Below are 24,829 nucleotides of genomic sequence, written 5' to 3'. Positions count from 1 at the left end.
CCGTCAAAATGACGGATTCTAATATTTTTAATTCACGAATATTGAGATTGCAAACATGGATCCATGAGGAATTATTTAACAAATTGATTTCTCTAGGTATATATTATTTAAAAAATTGGCTACAGATTTTGATAGATATATTCATGTTATTTTAGCCTAGTGTTAAACTAGTGTAACCTAGTGTTAAACTAGTGATCTCCTGGGATTGAAACATGGATTTTCGGAATGTTCTCGCCAAAATCTACAGGATTACATAAAAAAAAAGTTAAAAATTTCTGGTTTCCTCAGGCAAAGTTTAACCCGATAATGTTATATATTACAATGTCTCCTGTTTTTCTATAAACACTGATGTCTATTAGTCTAAATTTTTACGGATTTATATGTTTGCATTACAAACAAAGAGGAAGAGGTATGCAATAAAGAGAAATACGAAGGGTGTTCCAATATTTAGTGTACTGCCAACATTTTTGCGTACTATTATTAAATTCGGGTATGGGAAGTTTCGAGATTTCTTCAAGAAATCGAGGAATGATTTTTCCGAATGATCGCAATGATTTGATTAGCCAGCAGACACTCGGCTCTGAACCGTAAGACGATTTTTCCGACTTAAAATCACGATGGCGCGGCGCGGCGCGGCGCCGGGAAAATATTCCGTTGCCGGTGCGGCGATCAAACATTACCCAAAAGTCTCGGAACAGTCTCCGTCTGCTCAAATACTCAAATATGTAGCAAGAACCATGATATTCTCAAATGGAAATTTCCGTTGGCAAGGAAGGCAAGGCCTTCGTTCTACCGTAGAGCCGTCCCAAAGCGGGTGATGAAACGTGTCGCGTTCGAGTTTAAATAGAACTTACCCGGTATAACGAACGTTCGTCAAATATTTATACCGAATACTTGGCTGTTATAGGGGAACTTCCGAAAACCTATCTCGCCCAACTTGGCGCATTGTTCCCGACGTTCATTCATTCGATAGTATGTCGCCGGGAGAATAAGTAATAACGGAACCTAGACTTGGACTTTCTGAAAATCGGAGAAAGATTCGGTACGTTACCGTCGCTTTCTGTTCATTTGTCGAAAATCGCACCTGTTTGCATGGCTCGCGCGAACAATGCTCGGACACTGGTGCAACGAGTTTGTTTATTCGCATTATCGCAGCAGTTTGTAGGAGAGACTCGGCTCGACTGATGCGTTTTTGTAAAAATTCATTTTCTAGACAAAACTGAATACTACCTCTGTCCCATGACAATAGTAGCAAGTGAATAAGTTTTTCTAATTTCATCCGCTGATCGAAATCAATTGTTTTATTTCAGGTGAACATCAAACCATTGTAAAAGTTAGATGAAGAAAAGAGAGTTTGAAGAACGATGGTTCTAATAGAAGTTTAAAGTGCAGCAACGAAATAAAAATTAGGAGTAATATTTTTAATCTATTGTTTAATTTAACCCAGTTTTCTTTTATAACAAATGTTGCGTTCTATATTTATTTTCTTTTGCCATTATTATGGGACAAATTGAATTCATCGACTGCTACTGTTACTATGGGACAGAGGGAGTAGTATTCTAAGTAGTAATTAGAATTTTCTTTGCCGTGCATAATTTTCTAGAATAAGAAAATTGATATCTATTGTATTCCCATAGGTTCTCCAGTTGACAGCAATAGAAGAATTTTATTACTATTGTTTGCATTTCTTTGATGAAATATTTTTCGTTTAATAAATTTGCTTGACACTATCGTAATGCTCCCTATGTTGAAGTGCCTACGCTCCCCTTTTGATTTTTATGTGATACAAATGTATCAAGCCTCCCTACGTATTGATCCTCCGCACAGTTACCCTACTCGAGAAACGAGATCTTGGAACCGAGCGAATTATTTGCACATGCTTTTCTCAACCCTCATCCATTCGTGTCGATTTCACACAGTTCTCGCTGATACTAAATATACATATAGATATTAGTGATGAACTTCAAGGATAAAGTTATCTTACCTTAGGTTAGCTTCTCAATGAAGGAATGGGCAATATTTAATTACTTATGTTGCCGGCATATTAATTTTTTACCATTGCGCTAATGTGACATTAAACGACAGATCAACCGTGCCTACCGAGAATTAAAAATGACTGTTACACGATACCTCATAAAAATGACACGATTGAATTTATTTATATTTGTATTGCTAACGTATCTTTATAATGTCAATAACTGTGAAATAAAAGATCTTGATGTCCAAAGATCGACTAATCTTTAAAAATGTCATAAATATCGTTATGACAAACGTCGTCTTTTCTATTCTTGTATTAAATAATTTTGATTTCACGTGAGTTTTGTATCATCGGTGCGGCACTGAACGTGTTAAATATTATTGAATGCATACAATACTCGAATATTTTTTCTCGGAAACGATCGTATCCCTCGCTGTACTCGCTATACCTGTTCGACAAGAAAGCAGGAACGAAAAATCGCTGGTCCACCGCGAAGACTTTCTACCGGGAATAATTTAGGGGTGAAAAAAAAAAAATATCGAGCGTAGAACTCGGTCGAAATGCATAGAACTTCTTTTACCGTGGCACATACTTTACGCCGTTACTCGGCCGTATATTCTGATATCCTAGAACTCAACCTTGTTCCCCGCAACCCATTTCAAAGCACTCTTGCGGTTACTTTGGTTCACCCAGCTATACGTGTATTGTGCATTCCGATATTCGCGACCGCAGCCCTCCTCTATCCCGTGAAAACGTATTTCCTCCGAGTATCAACTTAACCAAAAATCTCCGCGGAAAGTTCCTTAGATCGTTGGCCGATCTATCGATCTAACTGTCCGTCTATCCGCTTGATTATACGGTGTTTCACGGTTCGGATCGTTTCCCGGCTTTTTGCGGCGGACAGAAGCACCGCTACGGTTGCCAAACATTTTATTGTCCCCCCTGTGACGGTAATAGTCGTGTGTCCCGCAGTTTGCATTGTTCTTAATACGTTCCGCAACAATTCGAAAAAATTAAAACGTGATAGGTGCTTTAGCTGAAAATGTACATAATATTTTCATATTTAACAAAGAATGCACGAGGCATTATTTCGCGCAAAGTGGGTTTTAAAATCTTCCTGTTTCGCGTGGACGTGGAATAATTTGTTTAATTCGTTCAGGCATGGTGTACGGTCTAGATTTTTGTGCATAACTGGTGTTAATTGATTCTTTCCTCCTTCTTTTGTGTTAATGGCTGTGATTTTATGAAACAGAAAAATTGAGCAGAGTTTTACTTTGTCCTAGAAATTTCGTAAGCAGAATATTAAAATACAAGAAATCTTAATTTGATTCCGACGCGATTAAGCGTGAAAATGATAATTTGCAGAAAGATCCGAGGTCCAGTCGTATGTGTCTGTTTTAAGAAAAACGTATTTCGAAATCCAGTGCTACTATAATTAAGCGTAGAATCGCATAAATTTCCAGGCAAGAGTTCTATTTAAGAAATGTCAGATCATAAACACGAGAGCAGAGTATACCAAAACTGAAACGGTAATTTAAATGCAGGCACGGTAAACAAATTTTGTAACTGTATTCGCCGTAATTACGTTTCGCATGGTTCCATCAAAGGTATTTCAATTTTCCTCTCGCGAGGATAACAAAGGGACTGTTTTTGTAACATTTACAGAAACAATTTGTCGAGCAAGGAGCGTAAATACACTTCGCGTTAATATTCTAGTCATTCAACTGGAATACCTTTTGGGGGTAAAGCGACGAAAAGATGGCACCAAACATGGCGAGAATTTGTCAAAATACAGGCACTGCCGCCGTGAGCGGCCGCACGCATTAATTACTGTCGCATCTTTTCGACTACCGAATAGCAATTCGGTTGGCATTCATTCCCGGGGACCGTGTTATTAGGATAGTACGCTCGGTCATAGAATTCCCTAACAGCGGTGTCCGCAGTGCAGGAAAAACTGCACGCGAACTGGCAAATCGCATTCTGAAATTCTCTCCAAAATCTGAGCATCGGGTTTCTCATTTGAAAACGGCGAAAAACATAATAAGACGTGAAGTTGAACAACATTTAACCCGGTTTGGAATTAGCTTCGTTCAAACATTTAGATTTATACATGTATATTATGTTATATTTATTATACATTTGTACATGTTTCAAATCACAATATGTACAACAACCTTAATTTTTTACCGATAATTAGAGCATCGTTTGTCTAGAATGCGAGCTTAGTTTTAGCTTTTTACTGTCGTTATTAGCAAAAATCCTCTTTCGTTTCGGTTTCTAGAAAATAGCAGAACAAATTATGTTCACGGGAAAGATCCGCGGGCTAGTAACAATATTTAAAATTTTCAGTGACGACGGATAGTGGTACTAAAATCAGAAAAATACCGAATTCCAGACCCAGCTTTGTGCAACGCGACGCAACGCAGCACGCCGCGAAACAAAAGAGCACTCTCTTGGAAATGATGTTGCAAACTTGGTCGGAACGCTCACATTTCGTTATTGCCTCTGGTGCGTGCCGTGATTCCCTTTCTCGCAACGTGTAATTTCAGCAAACAAATTCAGCCGACGTTTGCGAATAAATTTCCAAATCATGCTAAACATTTTCTCGGCTATTTACGGTTTCTCGGTAAGAACGCGTTCACCTAATTGTGAGAACCTGTTCCACAGTTTCGTCGTTTACAACGAGTCCGGTTCGTTTTTCAATTGTAAATCGCAGAGTATTCCACAAATGTAGAACAATTACGGTCGCATTTATTTCGATTTTGGTTGGAAGTGTATTATTCTCGGAAGGCCAGAATCATCTTCGAAATCTCAATTAAAAACGCGACTACTGTATCTCCCTCTATTAGAATGAATAAAATCACGTCGCGAATTAAACAAGGGACTCTCAGGAATCATTCGACGATTTTTAATGAAATTTTCTCCCGCTGCCTTTCGGAAGACTTTCATTTGCGTCCAAGCGTCTCTTCAACTTCGCCATCCAAGTTCCGGGGGGGGGGGGGGGGAGTTTCACTTTTTAAATTCAAATGTTAATTCGTGCAATTAAACTTCCTTTTAATTTCGCCGCTGCTCGCCAACGTCATGCCGATTAACCGTGCAACGGGAACCCGTTTTTGCAAAAGTATTGGAATTCGTGGGAGCGAAACCATCTTGGATAAAGTTGAATGGAACCGTGATCATTTGCGCGGGGGCTTTATGTCGCCGCCGTCGCCCCTGCAAAATCATCGCCGCGGAAAACGTTCGTTTCATGGCGAGCTAACAAGTTGCAATGCTTCTTTTATCAGCCCCCGTTGAATAGAAAAATTCATTGTCAGAGGGTGTGGACCAAGATGGAGGGTTCGCTCGATGCAATCTGCATAATTAGATAGAAATCGTTTCATTTCCATTTTCCAGCATTATAGCTGTCTCTTTACCTCGACAAAAATGGCGTAACAGATTCAATTGAAAATCCGAATCGAACCACCTATTTATGTCGAATTTGTTAAGGATCGTAATAGATTAAAATCTATACAACGGTTGAATTCACCGATTTCTATTTGCACACGATTTATTGAGAATTGCGATAAGTTTAAATCTATAAAGAAGTGGAACCTTCCAATTTCTGTTTATATAGGACTTAATGTGATAAATTGAAATCAATAAAGAAATAGAACTTTTTCAGTATCTATGTACACAGAATTTAGTAAGAATCATGACTGGACAACGGATTTTGAGCGTTTATGACAAAAGTGAGTAGGTGTAATTTAAAACAGTAAAACCGTTAGAAAGTTATTAAACGTGTTAAAAAAAGAAAATAAATTTCTATTTCGGACAGAAAAATTTTATTTTGCATAAAGATCCATGACGAATTCTTTGAATTTCACTAACAGAACCAGAGAATAAAGGTTTGAACTTGAACAGGTGGAAATAGGTCTCAGAAGAATGTTAAACATGTTGATCCAGTAACACGGTTCCGTTATTCTCGAGGAGCGTATATCACTCAGGCGCAAGATTTATGGCTGGGAAAGACTAAAATTGCGAACGGCACGTCTGTTCTTACAGTTATTGCAGCTACTAAATTGCGGACCGAACGCTGCGAGATGATCTTTAAGAAGAAACTGATAACAGGGAAAGTTGAAAAGTGGACACACGAGCTGAACGAACCCCCTCTAATAGCTTCCTGGACTTAGACCGTCATAAATCTTGCACAACAGTCGCCGAAACCCTGTCCCATTGCCCGAGTCCCCCACTTTTCCTCCACTAATTACCCTACATTTTTTATGCCATCTGAACTTCCGCGTATCCAATCATCTTCTTCGGTAGTCTTCCCAGGGAACAGCTGGTTGGATGAGGTTTCGGATTTCGAGCGTGAGAACGAGTTTCTCGGAACAGGGTTCAAGTAAAATCCATCTTTCATTTTTCGCAAATTTTTTCGGAAATACAAACCACAATCACAATACAAACCGTTTATTTTGAAACTTCCATTTTTCGTTGATAAAAAATAGTGCAAACATCAAATACAAATGTACAAATTAAAAAATGGACTTACACCACTTTCAAAGCAAACGGTCCATATAAATACGTTACTAAATAAATATGAACACACATTATACAGAATAATTCAGTTGTTAATTCAGGTTCACCGTATCTGGTTACGAAAGAGATGAAAAACGTCGAACATTGCTGATAATAAAAATAATTATTTGCGCCGGAACATGATTCTTTAGACTCGCATAAAATTCAACTGTATCTCTATTCGAATCTGTACTTGACAATTGTACTTTGAGAATAGTTTAATATGTAGAGTTTATTTGGTCCGCATTTTGCGTGAAAATATTCTAAAAATCGCGGTTACATAAGAGCCAGTAATTTTTCACATTGTTATAAATTATAAATTGATCATTAGAGAACGAAGAAATTAATTGTCCGCCAGGGCCGTTCAACGAAACACAACAAGTATTTAAACGGATCGATATTTCCTATTCGGATTTGAAATATACAGTGTCCAGATTTATCACGTACATATACCCGCGGCCTCGAGATTTGAATGTTAAATTCACCGGCGCTCGAGCGTTTCGACGAACCTCGCGATTTTCGTTCCGTTCGATTTTTTCGCTCCGTTCGTTCAATCTGGTATTCAAAGCGAGTCCCTTCTCCGCGACTGCAACATTTTCGATATCTCTTAACCTTGCGCTCGCAACCCCATTTCGTATCACATTCTCCGCGGCACCCTTTCCCATCGTTCCTTCTTGTAGTTTATACTCGTTTGTTCCGACCAATGTTAGCGTAACGCATACTTTTCCTCGATGCTGTTTCCTCCCTCGTGTAACTGCCAGCAATGGGATCGAGCATACTCGTCGATTCACCTCGAATCTAGCGCAGAAGTTTCGCTCTGGCGACTCAATAATTCAGGGACGAAAAACTCAACGAAAATTTATCGTTTCGCATTGCTAGACAACACGTACAAACGGAACGATAATCTCTCCGTTAACCCTTAACTGCATAGGTAAACTAAATATTGGGAACATGAATGCATACATGTTACTTACCTAATTCTAACTTTGATTACAGCAACAATTTATTTCTGTAAACACATGAAACGTAACCTAAATATTGACAGAAGCAAATAGTTGAACTCTCGGTTCACAAATGGCGCGGCTAAAAATGTTAACACAAAATCCAACACTGGGGTCCTTGTGTTGTTCGACCACTGTGTTACATTTCGCATTTCGTAATTTGTTGATTCGAAACAAAACTGGTCGAATTATTATCCTAGTCTCATTTGTGCTTTTGTGAAGCGTACCTACAATATCGATTCACACTACTGATGAACAGACTGCGGATCTTCACGCGTTCGAAAATGTTCGAAAAATGCTATAATATTTATTTCAGATCTACGAAGGCCACTACTACCGAAAATTCGAATTCATTTGTTTCCACTTTCCTAAAATTTACCGCCGAAAATCGAAAATTGCCTAAACATCCGCAGTCTAGTGATTCCGGGTCTAATAAATATGTTTTTAGCTTCCTTTAACACTAGGTTCACGGAGCGCTAAAAGTGACTATTTTACATTACGTTATAAAATAAACAAGAACGTGCTGCCCAAATTTTTAGCCATTTTCTTTTTAATAACATACCCAAAGAAATAAATTTGTTGAATAATTTCTCATGGATGTATCCTTAGAGTCTTAACAATTGTAAATTAAAAATATTAGAACCCGTCATTTTGACTAAACTTAGTGTTAAACCGAAATAAAATTCTTTTTTGGCGTTGCTGATGTACAGCTATCGAAGAACACGCAGGCACACAATATATATAAATTTTCGCCCTTTTTTTCAGGAAATTACGAATTACAAGAAAGCTCTAGTTACCGAAACGGTAAAATAAATCGTGGTGCAAGGACTCACTTAATGAGTGAGTTACTTGTCCGAACAACATTTTCGTCTCGGGAACATAACATTTCGATGCCATCTGACACGTTCGCACGTTATACGGGGTAAAACTGTGCCCATCTCCGCCGCGGAATCGCATACCCACCCCCTGCCATAAACGTCATTTTTCGTTCGGCGTCTACTACAGGTGAAATCCCAGCACAACCGAAAACTTAACCCTGTTGCCGCGATCCATTTCACGGCTATCCAGTTTATTCTTGTCCAGTTTCCAGCCTGGCGACTCGACCGCTGCGCTTTTCCCAGATAATACGAGTATATAGCGCGACGCGTGACAAGTCCATATCGGCGCGGCGCGGCGCGTCGCGACGCGCTTTGCCTCGCCCTTTAATCCGATAACGCGCATCAGCCCCTGAAACCCTCTCCGAGGGTGAAGGTTCGGTAGGTAATTAGCCAGCCACCCACCGACTGCCTAGGCTCCGCCAAAGCACCGCGTGCTCTCACCCTTCACGCTCCGAATTATGTCATTCTCAGTTTTTATTGATATTCCACACGCCTCGATCTAAGGAAGCCCGACGCGAACCGAAAATCCACGATTTTGCGGAATTTATCGCAACTAACGGGCGGAGCTAATCTTTTTGAAATTTCCGGCCCTGTTTTATCACGCTATTCAAGCGAATAAAATAATTTGTTTCGTTTCAGTTTTGTTTCAGAAAAGTGTGAGAAACTTTTATTCCCTTTTCCGCAAATAAATTTGTTGGAAACTGAAGGTATCCCGGATTCACGGCAGCGTTTTAATGGAAATGGAAAAGCTCGAACTGCCTGCGGACCATAAAGGGTTAAAATTGCTAGAAATTTTTATTGCCAGGATGATTACTCCGGGGCGAGTGACGGTCCAATTATGAACTCCGCGGTATACACGTCCTTTGCCCCGATGTATTTTCGAAAAAACTTTCAATCCGATTCCATTCGAACTTCTTAGTTCGCCCAGGAAAGTTCGGATTAACCAGTAATCAATGATTGCTCCACTTTCTCTAATGTTCGAGAGGCGAGAGAGAGAGAGAGAGAGAGAGACGATCATCCCTCTCCTATGCACGTGTAACGGGATTTATGTTTCTTGCGAGGGTGGAATTTGTCAAAATAAAAGTACACAAAACCAGGGAAACAGGTTGTTATCCCAGTTAAAATTCCGCGAAACTTTTTAATGAGGAACGCAGTGGAAAGTCGCGCACGTATTTATTGGTTTGCCTTCTAGCTCGCGCACCTTCGAGAAGAAATTGTTGTTCCTATGTATCCCGAAATTTGTTGACTCTTGTCAGCGGAACGCTGCTACTTAGGGGTGTTCTTATAACCTTCTCTTTATTTTATCCTAAACATATAAATTCTTTTTCGAAATCATTTATAGCAAAAATTGTCTCCAATTCTCCTCAATTGAAATTTCGTATTAGCACTGAAAATATCGCTGCGCACGATTGCGTTTGCGTGAAAAAATATTAATCATCGTTGCAAAGTATTTGCGCCCGATTTCCGACAATAGCTGGTCAAAGAACTTTTTGCACATGTGTTTGCGCACCACAAGCAATCAGAAAAGCGAAATTCATTCATTATTTATAAAATATTCCATTCAACACTTCGGACCGAGGCACTGACGAGATTATAGAATTATTCGAGCATCGATGCGTGATTATACCTGGTTCCAGAATTTTTCTTTTTCAGAAATTTTCGATTCACCTCGATTTCAATCCGTACGTAGAAACGGTTCCCGTCGCTCTCCCGGAAAGCAAAATAAACTTGCACGCTCCCGAGGGAATAGAATCTCTTCCGCGTCGTGCTTGTTCTCTTCAAAGAACGTTGTCAACGGAAATTTATTCCCGTCGATATGAAACGCGCCAGTTAATTTTCCGCCTCGGTAAAAAGAAACGAAGCGAATTGCCCCGAAAGTTAAAACGTTTACGTGCCCGGCGTGAAGAACACTTATTCCGGCGATTTATTTAAATAGCAACATGACCAAATTTTCGAACTCGTAAACTCTATCCAATTGTTCCCTATTCCCAGAAATATCTAAGAAGTGACAACGAAGGATTCACTTAAAGGAAAAAATAGATTCAAACACGCAAAAAAAGTTTGAGTGTGCAGCATTTACACTTTATTGTCGCACGGTTATCTTCGAAGAAGTGATCACGGTATTTTTCGAGAATCGAGTGTTCGAATAATTTTCCGATCCGGCGTGTATTAGTCGAAGAATAAAATCGAAAGTTTGAAGACAAAGTGCAGACTAAGTGTAATAAATTTCCCCCCGATAACCTGTAAAAGAGTGTACAAAGTTAAATGGTGGTGCGCTGTTCGGTACAGTTCTATTTAAAAAAAAAAAAAAAAGTGATGCTTGTCTAAAGCGGACGGTACAAAGCCGCGCAAACTTTTCCCGATAGGAGGTAATATTTATGACCGAACCCGGAGATACATTTCTCTCGATCGTTCGCGAATGCAAAGTAATCGTATTCCGTAATAAATAGTTAGCCGGCGGAAGATTAAAGGTCCTCGAAAGACGAGCTACTTTTCAATCGTCTCTTCGACGGTATCGGAGGTTATTTCGTTTGAAGGGTAAATTTCATCGGGCTCGGACGCATAAATTTGACCGAAGCGCAACGTCTCAGGCATAAATTTCGCCCCCGGAGTCTGTACTCACCCTGTTCCACCCCGCCGAGGATCCCGGTATCCTAGAACTTAACCTCGTTCCCTTCAACCTACATCGAAGCACTCTCGTTTATTTTCGTTCGACTTTCCAGACACGCGGGATCCCACGGACTCCTGGGACCGAAAGCTGTTTGTTGGCTCTCAAAGGTCCTTTATTGCGAGCTATTCACGATCATTTCTTTGTTTCGTTAACAAATATTATTTCCTGACAAACCTTTGCCCCGCATTCTCCTCCGGACACGAGCGTTTTTCTTTCTTCGCGAAAGAAAGTTTTTACGCGTGGCAATCGGAGAGTGATCCTTGATTAAAATTTTCGATCACGGAAGCTAAAGAAATTTTCCGGATTCTTTTCCCAGCGGAATAAATGAGATAACAGTTTTTGGGTTTCGGTGAATTATGGAGGCCAGCAATTATTTTTTCAATATTTTAAATATCCAACGAGAGCTGTATTTGAGCGAAAGTTTGAAACGCGCTTTTTCACCGCGGTTTTAAACGTGTTTGCTTGTTTGAGAAATATTTTTTAGCAAAAGTACGCACGGTGTCCCAACAATATTGTATTTCCTTAACGCTTCGACTGCTAAACCAGAAACCTCAAAAATTCCATGAAATCAAAGTAAGTTATTTGATGAAATAAAAATTGAAAAAATTAAATGTGCGAAATACAACATTTTTGGGTATATGAAATATTTGAATTTTTATCTATCATATAAAGTGGCGTTTTAATTCACTATACGTAACTCCTGGAGTCCTACTTTTAACGTTACTATATTTCGTATCCACAAAAATTGTATTACTTTCACGTAAATATATAAGTAATTGTTTATTAAAATTTTAATTATTTACACAGTAATGAACGAAACGCTACCGGAGCTGAAGTTCACTTATGAGCCGCGCGTAATTAGTATGCCCGCTCGTAACAGATGCAACTGTCTAGGACAGTGTAAAACAACGACTATAGTGCACGGTAAATTGCCGCGAACTTTATTTGCTTTATCGCGTAGTAAAACTATCCGTTGATGTAAGAAGTTTTTATTTCATTCCTTGTTTCGTACATTAAATCGTAAACACGTCTATTGCATTAGCGCCTATGTTCTAATGTTTATGCGTCCCGTAAAATTGTTACTGTATCCGCAGTTTCGCAGACTGCTCAACTTACAGGTAATTTCGGTGTGTACCGGTATTAATCATTGATCTACCGGGAACGGGTTATTTCGAACTGTCGAAGCACCGGCTCGTGTATCATGCATAGTCATATTTTAGATATTCAGATAATTCTCCGTTCCATAAAATAACGAGCAGAATATTTTATTTCGTCAGTTTGCGAATCCAAGTTAATTAATCCTGTTCCTGGAGTGCTGTCAGTCGAATCAGTTTCAATTTCCAGTATTTTCACTTTTCTCTTCGGAGAACTATTAAAACGGAAAAGAGTGTAACAGTGAATATTACCTAACTCGTAGGTTTAGTACGGATTTATACTACTTCTATTATGCCAACAATAATAACACCAACTGTTTCAAAATGCGATAAATGTATGTATGAAAACGATTTAATTTGATTCTCTATAATTGTGAAATGTTGATACTAAATAGACAAATTTTTCAGGGCACGGAGTGTACTGTCAATAAAAGCATTATATTTTCGCTAACAATTGTCGGAACTACTGTAATAAGAAGGGAATTTTTAATTGAATAATGATTTAATTTCTACGTACTAAATTTAATGTTTAAAGTCAGCTCTTCAGGTTTCGTCAGTTTTGATAATTCTATCGGCGGCGTAATAAAATAGATGTTTTTCCATGGATAAACCGACACGTCAGTTTGTGTTCGCTGTAATATTTCTTGAGACTTGATTCGATTCCCGACGTAAAAGAGTAGACACTGGATATAAATCTCGGAATTCCTAAGGATCTCGGGATGTGTGTCCCCAGCCCATATTCCGTTCGCATCATGGGTTTTACTCTACGTATATGTCACACAGGATTCGAACTATTGGATTACAACAAGGAACATCTGTATGGACGTCAGAACAGACAGTATATCCTCGAAAGAACCACTCTAGATACATCCGTGTTTCACCAGGCTCACAGTTTTTGTTTTATCTCTTCTTCTAAAGATTCCTTTCAGAATTTCATATTTTTATGATAACACGCCCGTATATTTACGTATGTCCACGTACATCTCTGTCTGCAAGTTTTTGGAGAGAAAAATATCAAAGTCGAGTATTTCCATAAATATGCCAATTAAAATCGGCAGGTATACCGATCAAGTATGAATTTTTAACTGGTTCTAATGAATAGCCCGCAAATCATAAAAATTCCATACGGACAGAATCAAATAATCTTTTATCATAATGTTTGTTCTGCTTTTGTTATCACAAATGTTTAAAATATCTCTTTTCTTTTTCAGGAGCAAGTGAACGCCCGATTGGTAAGTGTTTGCATTTCGATTTAATTCGTAGTGACTGAAAAGTTCGAATAAACTATATTCTATTTTTTCGATTCAGTCGCTTCATTGAAACCGCTAGAATTTATATTTTTCGTTAAAAATATCGTCAGTTTTGAGTTACAAAATAGTTTCCTGTAGAATAATTTAATGCAAAACCGAAATCGCTGCACCATAACTTTCGCACATTTCATTTGCACTTTTAGCAACATACCATTGCAATCGATGTAACTGCGCGGGTTAATTGTTTTAATCGTTATCGTGGTAGCCTGAACAGTGAGTTAAAAATTGACATAAAATTAAACCATATAATTGGCCGTTACAGCGTGTCGTTAAATAATTTAATCTCTACAAATAGCTGGCGATAGATACACGAGGATCGTCGGCCACGTTACAAATGCGGTTCTAGACAATAGTGCTGAACAATTGATGACGTGATAGTGGGCAGCGAGAGAATGCCAAGTTAACTAAATAATAGATAATGCCCAAGAGCGGGCCATTCAAATTGCAAGTGGCTTTGAATAACCGGCTCTCGACAAAACATTATGTTCTAAATCAAATAATCTCACTTTTATCATTACGGAATCAAAATTCATGACTCTTCCGCGTGCGTAGTCCTGTTGCACCTAATCTGCGGATCTCTGCACAAAAATTCTAAGAAAAAGCCAAGTGAAAAGTATTGTCTTTTCTTTAATCATTTTAGCGAGTTAAAACTGTCGATGTTTTGAAATTGTCTTGCACTTCGGACTATTTTATACCCGTTTCTGTCATCAATGCATAACATCCGGTTATGTCTAACCTTTACCAGTTCCATTACGAAGTTAGAATCACTCAAATCATGCGAATCTGGTTCGTGTTCACCGCATCTACTGTGTACGCTTCCCGAAGCGATCCGCCGAAACAAATAAAGGAACCTTATTTCGAACAGCAAAACAGTTAGGAGCAAATGTTGTTGCAGGATCAACGGGAAGCCGTCCCAGAAAATACAAACCGGGACTGGTAATTTTATATCTATTCTTTTCGAAACTTGTACATACCTTGAAGTCGCGCTAGACTCTTTGTATTTTCTTTCCCGGTGTTCACCGTGATCCAGGTCCGATTCATGGACCAATACGATACAACAACACTCCGGGATGATTCGAGAGGGATCAGACACGAATACCGACGGAAATTTTGGTTCGTCATATCTGAATTTCGATGATAAAAAACAGTCTGAAATATTATTAGACGATCGCAAAAGTTCGTGCCCGTTTTGAAAATAAAACAGAATTCTTAATATTTGCAGTTTAAATCACAAGTGCCGATAACTACTGCAGTGCCGGCAATAGTACAGTCCACCCTACGACAAAATAGAATTTCGTATCAATTTAAAGGGAATTAAGGGCTCGGTCTTCGTAGATTCGCGATAAGGTAGAGTGACTACATTACCGACAAAAATAGGCGAAAAATGGTTTCACGTGCCTCAACTTTTCGTCCTTATATAAGAACATTTTGTCGCTGGTCAGAAGCTGCCGAGATTATGCATATATTTGGTAGTACAAGCGTTCGAAGTAGGCGAAAAATTGACGATGAAATTGCGCTACATTTTGTTTTGATTCTCTGCGAAATAAGGCGAAAAACTTGAAGCGTATCCCGGGCCCTTAATAATATTTAGAAAATTCTGATCGAAGTGTTCATCAGGAGTCTGACTCGATATTATAGTGCAAGGGGTTAAGAATACGCCTAGATTGACGTCATCTTTTCTATGCTGCAAACACTCTTGGCTCGTTGCTTAACCCTGTTTCCACGGGCTAGATGAAATCTTTCGCGGCTGCTACTTGATCCTCGAAAGACAACGGTGTTTATGCTAATCCGCGGATGTACTCGAGTTTCCGTGCTTTTCGGCCACTGCATAACGGAAATCTCGAATTCTGCATTACGTCCGGCGAAAGGCTGTTATACTGCGCCAACATGCTACATACATCACGGGCCGCGCACGATAACACGGAAGTCAATAATACCTGCCGACCAGCAACGCCGAGAACTATCGTGCGAACTGAAAATACCGAATTTTCTTGTCACGCCGTTCTCTTTTTTTTTTTCCTCCACTTTCTCTTCTCTCTTTTTCTCGTCGTCTCTGTTCCTTTTTAACTCTTTCCGTTCCGTCGCCATTATCTTTCCAATAACGGTGGCAGGGATGAAAGTGGAGCCGCGCCGCGCCGCGAGATCTAACATTAACGGGAACCGATAATTACTTTTTGGGCGATCTTAAATTCCCTCCTCTCGACCCGTGATAAACCATGATAACGCGATAACCGAGTTGGTCCTGTCAGTCGAATTTCCCGTCTCTCTCATTAGCAGTTTTAATTAACGCTTTAATGTCGATCGTCATCGGGAATCGAATTAATTGTTGTCGTTCTACGATCTAAATATGTTCCCCGGGGAACGGAAAGCTTTCGACCCGGACACGGGGTAGATTGATTGCGGGGAACGTTTCCATCGCGGGCTGTTCGGTGCTTTTAAGCTTTCGAATGAACCAAGAATGCTCTTGCTGATAAGTTCGTGTAAGCGGAAGTGACCTAACATCGAACAGCACTTAATGATAGACGCCGGTGTTTTATTACGTAATTGGATCGTACAGATTTAACCTGTGGCAAGCACAGGAAAAAGTTGTTGCAAGCACAGAATGAAACAAAGTTAATAAATCCCACGAAGTAAATGGAACCGATAAAATGAGCCTTGAAGACTAGTCGAACCTAAACAATTCTAGCATGCTACTAATGAAACTGTATGTATTAGGTGTGCGCAAAAGTTTCAGTACTTTTTTTTGCAATTTTCTGTCACTATAAGTTATTGTTTGTCAAGAAGATTTATTTCTATTTTGCGGCTCGCGTATAACACGATCAAAAAATTGTTCGAAAAACTTTATAAACTTGTGTACCTTTTCGATAGAAGAAAGTGGACAGTAAGGGGTCTTTTCAAACAATTTTTTATATACACTTACATTCGCTGCTACATAGCGTATACAGTCTTCTTGAACGGTTGTTTGCTTGCGTTATACCTAGAGTCTATCATAATTTAAAGAGGCGATTCTTTGATTTATTCGAATAAAGAGAAATTAACACGGTACTCTTGAGAGATAAATTTTCATTAGTACGAAATTGTTATGTACTAGGTGGCAGTGTTTCAAATTCATCAGGAAGTAGCACGAGCGTGTACGCGTATTTACAGCTAACAATTAATTTTCATCTGCATACTGAAACAAGTTGGTGCGTTCACCGACTTGCCTAGAAGTTCGGGTGGTTGCTCAAGGCACAAAACTTTGTTATATATATATATATATATATATATATATATATATATATATATATGTATATTGTTCTTGTTGGGGTTTTCGGCTGTAAGAATTCCTCTGCAAAAATTGTTCCAACAATTCGCTAACAACGCTTCAACGAAGTTTTATCGCGCACTAATATTGTATCAGTATCGGGATCCGCGTTACAAGGGCCGGGTATCGAAAATCTCAACGCGATCAGAACTACCGAAGAATTCCGATATCTAAAAAGTGAAGATCCATCGCTCACATCGCCGGTGCTCGGCCCGCCTAAAAGAATTCAACAGCTCCGATAGACGAACAGGAATTGATAAGAGATATTCGAGGGGTTATCACGAGATTTTTTAGCAGACTATGATTCTTTATTTCTTCGGTTGCTTCGAAGGTTTATTTTGTGATTCCGTTTAACTCTATGTTCACGGAGCACTAAAACTGACTATTTTGCATCACTCTATAAAAATACCAGGAACGTGCTACCCACATTCTTAGCAACATTTTAAAAATAATATATACCCAAAGAAATAAATTTGCTAAATAATTTCTCGTTTATGCATCCTTCGACCCTTAACAATTTTAAATGACAAATATTAGAACCCGCCATTTTGACTGGTTCGGCAGTTCTAGTGTTAAACATGTGTTACGCATTGTTTGCATCATAAACACTGTAAGAATTATTCGCCAAGAAGACAATTGTCCCGGGATGATCTGCATACAGTCGTAATTAGCCTTTAAATTACAAAAACCGAAACAAGATGGTTTATTAATATTACTATCATCCTTCAACCATTTTCAGAATTATAAATATTTATACACATGCATGTGCATATTTTCCGCAGTTCCGGAGTTAACGACATATGCGCCGAACATACCCCGGAAATTTAAATTTGATTGATTCGATCATTCGTGAAATATCGTGCAAGTTATTCGAGAGGAATTGCTTGCCTCCTGCGGGAATAATTACTATAATTGGTGACGACGGTCTCTGAACATTCACAACTATAGGTCAAATGTTTATTTCGGCGGTGGATCAAAGAATAGCATCTGCTACTCGATAATTGTCCCTGGCAGACTAGTGTTTTGGACAATTATCGAGTATGTATACGGAGACATAACCGCAGCAAGTGAATCATCGCTCCATTATGCGAACGTTGTTTCACCCGAGTTTGCGGAGTAGTATCTCGCGTCGCGGTGGATCGCTTAAAATTCCAGAAATTGCTCTTATAGACTGGATTGTGCTGAACGTGGTTCTTTCCACAATTTTATCGTGGATTCCAATATACGAGTATGAAGCGTTCCCGTAATCCACGCAGAATCTCTCTCGTTTATTCTGGTCCAAGTTACCCGACGGCTAGGGCGTGGTGCCCATTCCTCTTGGGAATGTATTCTCTTGTAAGTGCTTCAAAGACTTCTCGCCGTGATTCAATAATGCCGCTAGACTACCGGGAACGTAATATGAAAGACTTGAATTTCTAATTAATCGTCCCGAGCTGCGCCTGCGCGCTGGAAACTCGCGCGTGTAAAGACAAAGAGGAGAGACGGAGGACGGCTTAGAGACCATTGAAATCGCAGCTTTTTCCCGCGGCCCATTTAAGGGCCCGGTATTCGTAGATTCGCGATAAGGTAGAGCGACTACATTACCGACGAAAAATGATTTTACGCGCCTCAAGTTTTCGTCCTTAAATAAGAATATTTTGTCGCTGGTGAAGGGCTCGTTCGAAAGGGAAAGGTTTAATCTAGTGCGCGCTGGTCAGGAGCCGCCGAGATTATGCAGAGATTTGGTAACATAAGCGTTAGAAGTAGGCTTGATCCAACTGGGCCCGGTCTTCGTAGATTCGCGATAAGGTAGAGCGACTACATTGCCGACAAAAAATGGTTTTACGTACCTCAAGTTTTCGTCATACATAATTTGTAAATTATTTGTAAACAATTTGTGATGTAGCCTTGACAGGGCAATTAGAACTGAAAGATTGTTCCTAGAAAAATGAGGAATTCATTACATGGCGCAGGTATACAAACTTTAATGAAACAAATTAATAAATGTAAATGTAATTGATCTAATTGTAATAGAATTCAGGTACAGAACAAAAAGAGTTGTTTTTATAGAAGACAGCGTTGTATAGAATTTTCTTTTTAAGCATTCCGAACTTCACTTTGTTCGTTTCAATCATAAATTCTGGGGTACAGATATAGAAACTTTTGTTGTGACGTATACATTGATGGTAACAACAATGGTTGTAAATGTTATCACAGACTTTTCACTTCTTTTTTCAAAATGTTTACTGTGGTCTGTTTTCGCGGACTGAGCCCGCTACACTGGGTATCAATAGAATTGATTCTGTTCTAACAATTCGTATTCAGTCATTGTAAGAAATACGTGTATTGCATCGTATCACTGGTAACTGTATAAAAGAAAGTAACTAGCTCCGCTTCTTCTGTTTAATCAAATTTTAGTGCCGGTACACTTTGTTGATTCTAATCTGTTTACTTTGAAAACATATTCCTTTGATAGTTGTATTTTACGACAATAAATGTAAAAATTCACGGCAGTTGAACAGTTGTTATTTCAGAAGCTGGTTAACTCTATCCTTTGAATTAAATTGTTATAATCATATAAACACAAAGCTTATAAACATTTTTTATTTTGCGTACGGATATTATAAAATAATGTGTTCAAATCTAAATATTAACAAGATAATGTTTTATTAATATTGATAGTAACAGTGACAATATAGAGATCTAATCACATTAGTAGAAATGGTAATAATAGTAACAGTATCCGTTATATCAATATTTGATCGCGAAGTTTTCGTAAATAAGGTATGATAAGAAACTTAACTTTATTAATTGTCCCTTTAATCCCATATTTCATTTGTCAAGTCGATCAACTTGCCTGAGTAGTATTAATGGTAATATTGTGGTTACTAACATGATTTTAAATCTGTTAAAAATACAATAATAATATTTGTTGGAATGTATGCTCCAGGAAAAAATTGGAAATATAATGTCAACAATTTCATTAACGTGCTCACGTTTTTATTTCACGAAGTTACTTCGACACTTTCGCGATTAAATAACTAAAGTATGGACAGAAACGGAAGTATGAGAAATGTATGAAATGTTAAATCAAAATAGGAACGAATTTAATTCCCGCGTTTAATTCACATTTACGCGAGTCGCTTTCAGTTCTATTCAGATTACATCGTGACCCAATAATTTATACTTACCTGATCCGAAACAGTAATCGCTGCGGTCCTAAACTGTCCTTTTAAGAAGATTTCGAAATAATTGAAACGCTCCTCTCGTCTTTCGAGATTTTAATTTTCACCGTGGACAGAGACGATAGATTTATTGCTGGAATGCTGCTTCATCGTCAGCAATATCTCTCGTCTACCCGTAACGTTTTTTTTCCCCTTCTTCTTCTTCTTCTTTTTTCAAAGTATCCTCCGTATTCCGCAATTAAATTTGTAAATTAAATTCGCCTCGTAAATCCGAGGGGTGATGGTACGCGATGTAATTTCCAACGTATATCCTCCGGGGGTAATTTATTAAAATTACGTACTATCGGGAACGCGCGCAGGGAGTCACACCGTGGCCGTTTCGTTTTTCTTGTCGCTGTTATGAAAAAGAAGAAAAATCGCAACCGCGTTTTAATCATTCCGATTCGATGCCCTTTAAGGAAAAGCGGCCGCCTCTGGGGACCGCCCGCCATTTATCGACGTACCGAGGAATACTCGTTAAATCGATGACGCTTCTCGCCGATTTTTTTTTTTTCAGCCTTCGCCGAATCCACCATTCACTATTTACGGTTCGCATGTTCTCAACGGATCGGTTTTATGCTTCGAAATATTGAATTCTTTTCTTTGTCCTTTAGACTCGTTCCCCGGGGACAGAAATTTCCACCTCCAATTGTGTCTTTATTCCGTAATTGATTGCTTTCTGTCTGTGAGATGTATTTCTCTAAAATGAGATGTTACGGATGACACAAATTTTGTTGACGCGCGACGTGTTACGTAGCAACATGGCGGCGCCCATACCTGTCGAAAACGCTGAAGATCGGACATCTTTACACACGCGTAACTTTCGAGCTTGTGATCTCCTAGGATTGAAACTTGGATTTTCGGAAATTTCTCGCCAATATCTACAGAATTACAGAAAAAAACTTTAATAATTTCTGGGTTCCCGAGGCAAAGTTTAATCGACTGGATCACTACTTGAATTTTTGTGAGAAGTTAGCAGGATTAGTTCACTGGATGATGTGTACATGTTTTTCAAAAGTGGCACTAGTCGGAATCGTGAAGAAATCCTTGCTTTTTAAAATTTTGATCTGAGCCTGTATTGAAAATTTAAATTTTGTAAATTTGTGTCAGCTATATACAGTATAAAGTCTGCATTTTTCATTGAAATTGGATAATGCAGAAATAAACAAGTATCAAAAGATGGAAGAATCGTTAGATTTATTGTAGCTGAAAATCGTAAAAACGGTTTTTCGCCATCTTTAACCATTCGCAGCCATTCGATACAACTTTCGGAATAAAAATGTCAGTGATCCACAAAATATATTTTTTAAATTTTCAATACAGGCTCAAATAACATTTTCTAACGAGTAACCTGCAATCTTTTCACAATTTCTATATATATATATATTTAACTATTAAACTTTTGTTTCCAGCACCGTTTGGTAGTAAACCGCTTTCAACGATAAATCATCAAGGTTTCGAAACGAATGATTGTTTCTCGTTCGTGATAAGCTACGATCACACCTTTTTCGCCAATCAAAGTATGGAGGCGTATCGATAATTGCTTCGACGAATGTGTATCGCGTGGAGCATTGACAATCAACTTATCGGCAAACCTCTTTGAAACCGTCGTTACCAGGTGAAACTGGTAATAATGCGCATCGCGTGTTCAAAATAAACGGGCCGACCGAAAATCAATATTTATACGGTGTTTGTATACCCGTCAGAGTTTCGATTGAAGTTTGAAAATTGACGGGCAGAAATCCGCGACTTGAAACTGTCGGATAATATTTGTGTTCCTCTTTCCTATTAAATATGGAAAAACCGTTTCGCAAAAACGACCACGCTGCCAGGTAATTCCGCAAATCCGAAATTGTCTTTCGAACGGTAACGCAGCAATTACAAAAATGTGTATGTCACTTTAAGATGAATGCTGATATCATCCAGCGATGTGAACGCTGTAGAGCTTTGAAATTTAAAGAAAAGATTCGTGCGAATCGCCCGAAACTCTTGGCAAGATTGGAATCCGGGTCCAATTTTCCTTACTTCGCTGACTTCTTTTTTTTTTTTTTGCACATCCCCGGCGTTTCTTACGGAAGTAACCTCTTCGCAAAGACACATCGACCAGAGGGGTGGGGGTGGGGGGGCGTACATGTATTTATATTCGACTTAGCCGAGTTACGTCGGTTCCGCGATACCTTGAGATTCTATTTCCCTCGGGATCCCATAAGCCTAGCGGTCCTTCAAAGTCTGCTTACAGTCTGCTTTCGGCATTACCTGGAGCTCGCGCGCGGATCACCGAGTCAATCTTGTAGTCTCAAAGCTGTATTCTCAATTAATCTCGCGCCGCTCCGTCCTAGCACCGTTGTTTCTCCGAGCGTCGGTGTTTTAACCAAGTTAATTTTCTTCGGGACGAACAAAGGTTACCCCGGCGCCGCTCCACGAGAAAATTGAAACGTATATCCTATGACGTTGATCGCGCGCGCGCGCGAGCTCCTCGCCGTTCGAATTGTTGCTAGGCTATCGATGATTCCGCGCGTCCGAAAAAATCAGATTAGTTTTGGTAACGGCAAAAAGTCACTGCCTAAATAATTCGTGTTTCCTTATAGAAGAAAAAGTTATGCGTTAAACCTCGCACGACTTCCGTTACAGTGTTTAAGAATTCATGGAAAGCCTGGATCCAATAATTTCGATCAGTTCGATGGATCCAGCGTTAAATTATAAGCGGCGTCTACTAAAATCGGAAAGTAATGAATTAACTTTTAAGGCGCTGCGCTGGCACGAAGTTGACGATACCTGGAAGTATCGCTTATTCGTGTATTCTCAAGAGCATAGCAGGCTGCAGAGGCTTGCATCGTAAACTTCGCTGTGTAAAAATGTCTACAAGACCCGTATTTGCATTGCAACAATTTCGACTTTACTCTTCGATAGCTTCCCCGTGTACAGGGGAACCTGCTGTTTCGGTCGAACCCGAATTTTAACGAGGAAACCGTACCTTCGATTTTCCAGTGGAAACTGATCTGTTATCGGACCGGATAACGGATCCTATTACCGGAAATATTTTTAATTGGAAGATACAAAACCGAGTAGCGGATTCATACGAAAAAATTCAGTCGTGGTTTAACAGCGAGCTGACGCGTGATGTTAACAGCTTGACTCTGTTGTAACTGATACCGAAGGAGTTTATAACCAGTGTTGCTGAAAAAGATAAAAGAACGTTCGATACCAGACTGGTATACGTCCGATCATTTACACAGTTTTCGTTAATTAAATAGGAAATGTTTGCGTAAAACTGTTTTTAACACTAGAACGACCGGAGCAGTCAAAATTACTGGTTCCTAATTTTTTCTTTTACAATTACTGAAATTGTAAAAATGTTTTCATCGGAAATTTTTTAACGAAACTCTTCATTGATGCACATATTACAATAAAAGTTGTATGAAGTCTGAATGGGCACAGTCTTGTCGCTGTTGCAAAGCAATATACGTCGGTCGCGTTTATTGCTCGGTCGTTCTACTGTTAAGGACTGCTGTGTATGTATAAAACATTCTCAAACATGTTGTTATTAAAATTATTAATTCTAATAAAACCAAAACGTCGAAAGCTAAACATTGGATAAACTTCAAGAGGAATCTGGCATTCGTATAACAGATAAAAATTCTACATGACAAATTATAACTGAAATACTATTTATGTGTGATTTAATTTTTTATTTTAACGGTGATTTAAAAAATTCAACGGATACACATTAGAAAGTTTGCATACAGCACTTACAGTGAATCCAAAAAGTATTTAAACACTACATTCACGAAAAATTGTCGACATTTTGGATCATTTTTGGACGATTGGATCCACTGTATACTGCACAACGTGTCTGACTAATGCTTGACGTTTCTACTTCCGCAATATTTTCCATCTAATACAGTAACTACATAAATAAGTACATGTATGGAAAACAACGAGCTAAGGTAACCCATTTGTCAGCAGTTTCTGCGAATGTTAAATAAATTTGAAAGATTTGTATCGTAACAAAATGGCGTTTCCAATGGCAATTCTGAAGTGTAAACATTATTCCGAGCAGAAATAGCTGGTAGCAAAACCGAATCTCGTGGGTACCCGTGGAACATTCAAAATCGATTCTCCGGAAAATGAAATCTGATACAGAAGAATATTATTCGATTTATTTTCAGATGAAAAATATTTTTTCAGTGGCGCTGTAGTTGCTACCCCAACGTGCATAATCGCAGTGTTTTATTAATCACGCGTATACAATATCGAAAACTCGTGACATAAAAAAAGAAGGTAAATTATAAAATCTTATAATTTATTTATAGCCAGCTGCGTGTTTTCATAAACGCCACCACCGGTTTTATGAACCCCATTATTCATATCGGAGTTACAAAATTCCGTGACAGTAATTCAAATATCATCATTCGAAGTGAAAATTTTATAAACATTTATGCAAAATGTTAAAATGCGATAATAAATTGCAGATTTTACGGGGGATCGTACACACTGGGAATCGAGCAGGATATTGCATACCTTCGCATCGTTTATGCACATTTTCATATTGTTCTTTTAACCCTTAGCACTCGAATGGCGGCTGTGAGGCGCCACTAAAAATTGCTGTATCGTTATTCAAAATATTTTTTACATTATTTACTACGAGTAAATTGCACCATTTTCGTATGTATAGCATGAAAAAATATATATAGAAGGGAAATATTCTAGGTCGAAAGAAATTTTTCGTTCTAGAGTTAAAATGGCTTCGAGCGCAAAGGGTTAAATGTTATCGAT

The 24,829-nt window shown here is 38.8% G+C and overlaps 1 protein-coding gene across 4 annotated transcripts in view; it reads left to right on the top strand.

The window, feature by feature from the left end:
• LOC143358319 (uncharacterized) overlaps positions 1–24,829 on the top strand; it is a 418,334-nt gene that overhangs the window by 321,717 nt on the left and 71,788 nt on the right. For 2 of the 4 annotated variants that reach the window (XM_076795370.1, XM_076795372.1), the window contains one exon: positions 13,448–13,468. The exons of the other annotated variants lie outside the window; for them this stretch is intronic. In XM_076795370.1, coding sequence (XP_076651485.1) covers positions 13,448–13,468 — 21 coding nt within the window. The remainder of the gene's footprint in view (positions 1–13,447; positions 13,469–24,829) is intronic. 4 annotated transcript variants of the gene reach the window in all.

This window comes from Halictus rubicundus, chromosome 10 (genome assembly GCF_050948215.1).
Source record: "Halictus rubicundus isolate RS-2024b chromosome 10, iyHalRubi1_principal, whole genome shotgun sequence".
In the NCBI taxonomy this organism is placed as follows: domain Eukaryota; kingdom Metazoa; phylum Arthropoda; class Insecta; order Hymenoptera; family Halictidae; genus Halictus; species Halictus rubicundus.
Note: the sequence above shows the minus strand (reverse complement) of the source record. Positions and strands in the feature narration are given on the sequence as shown.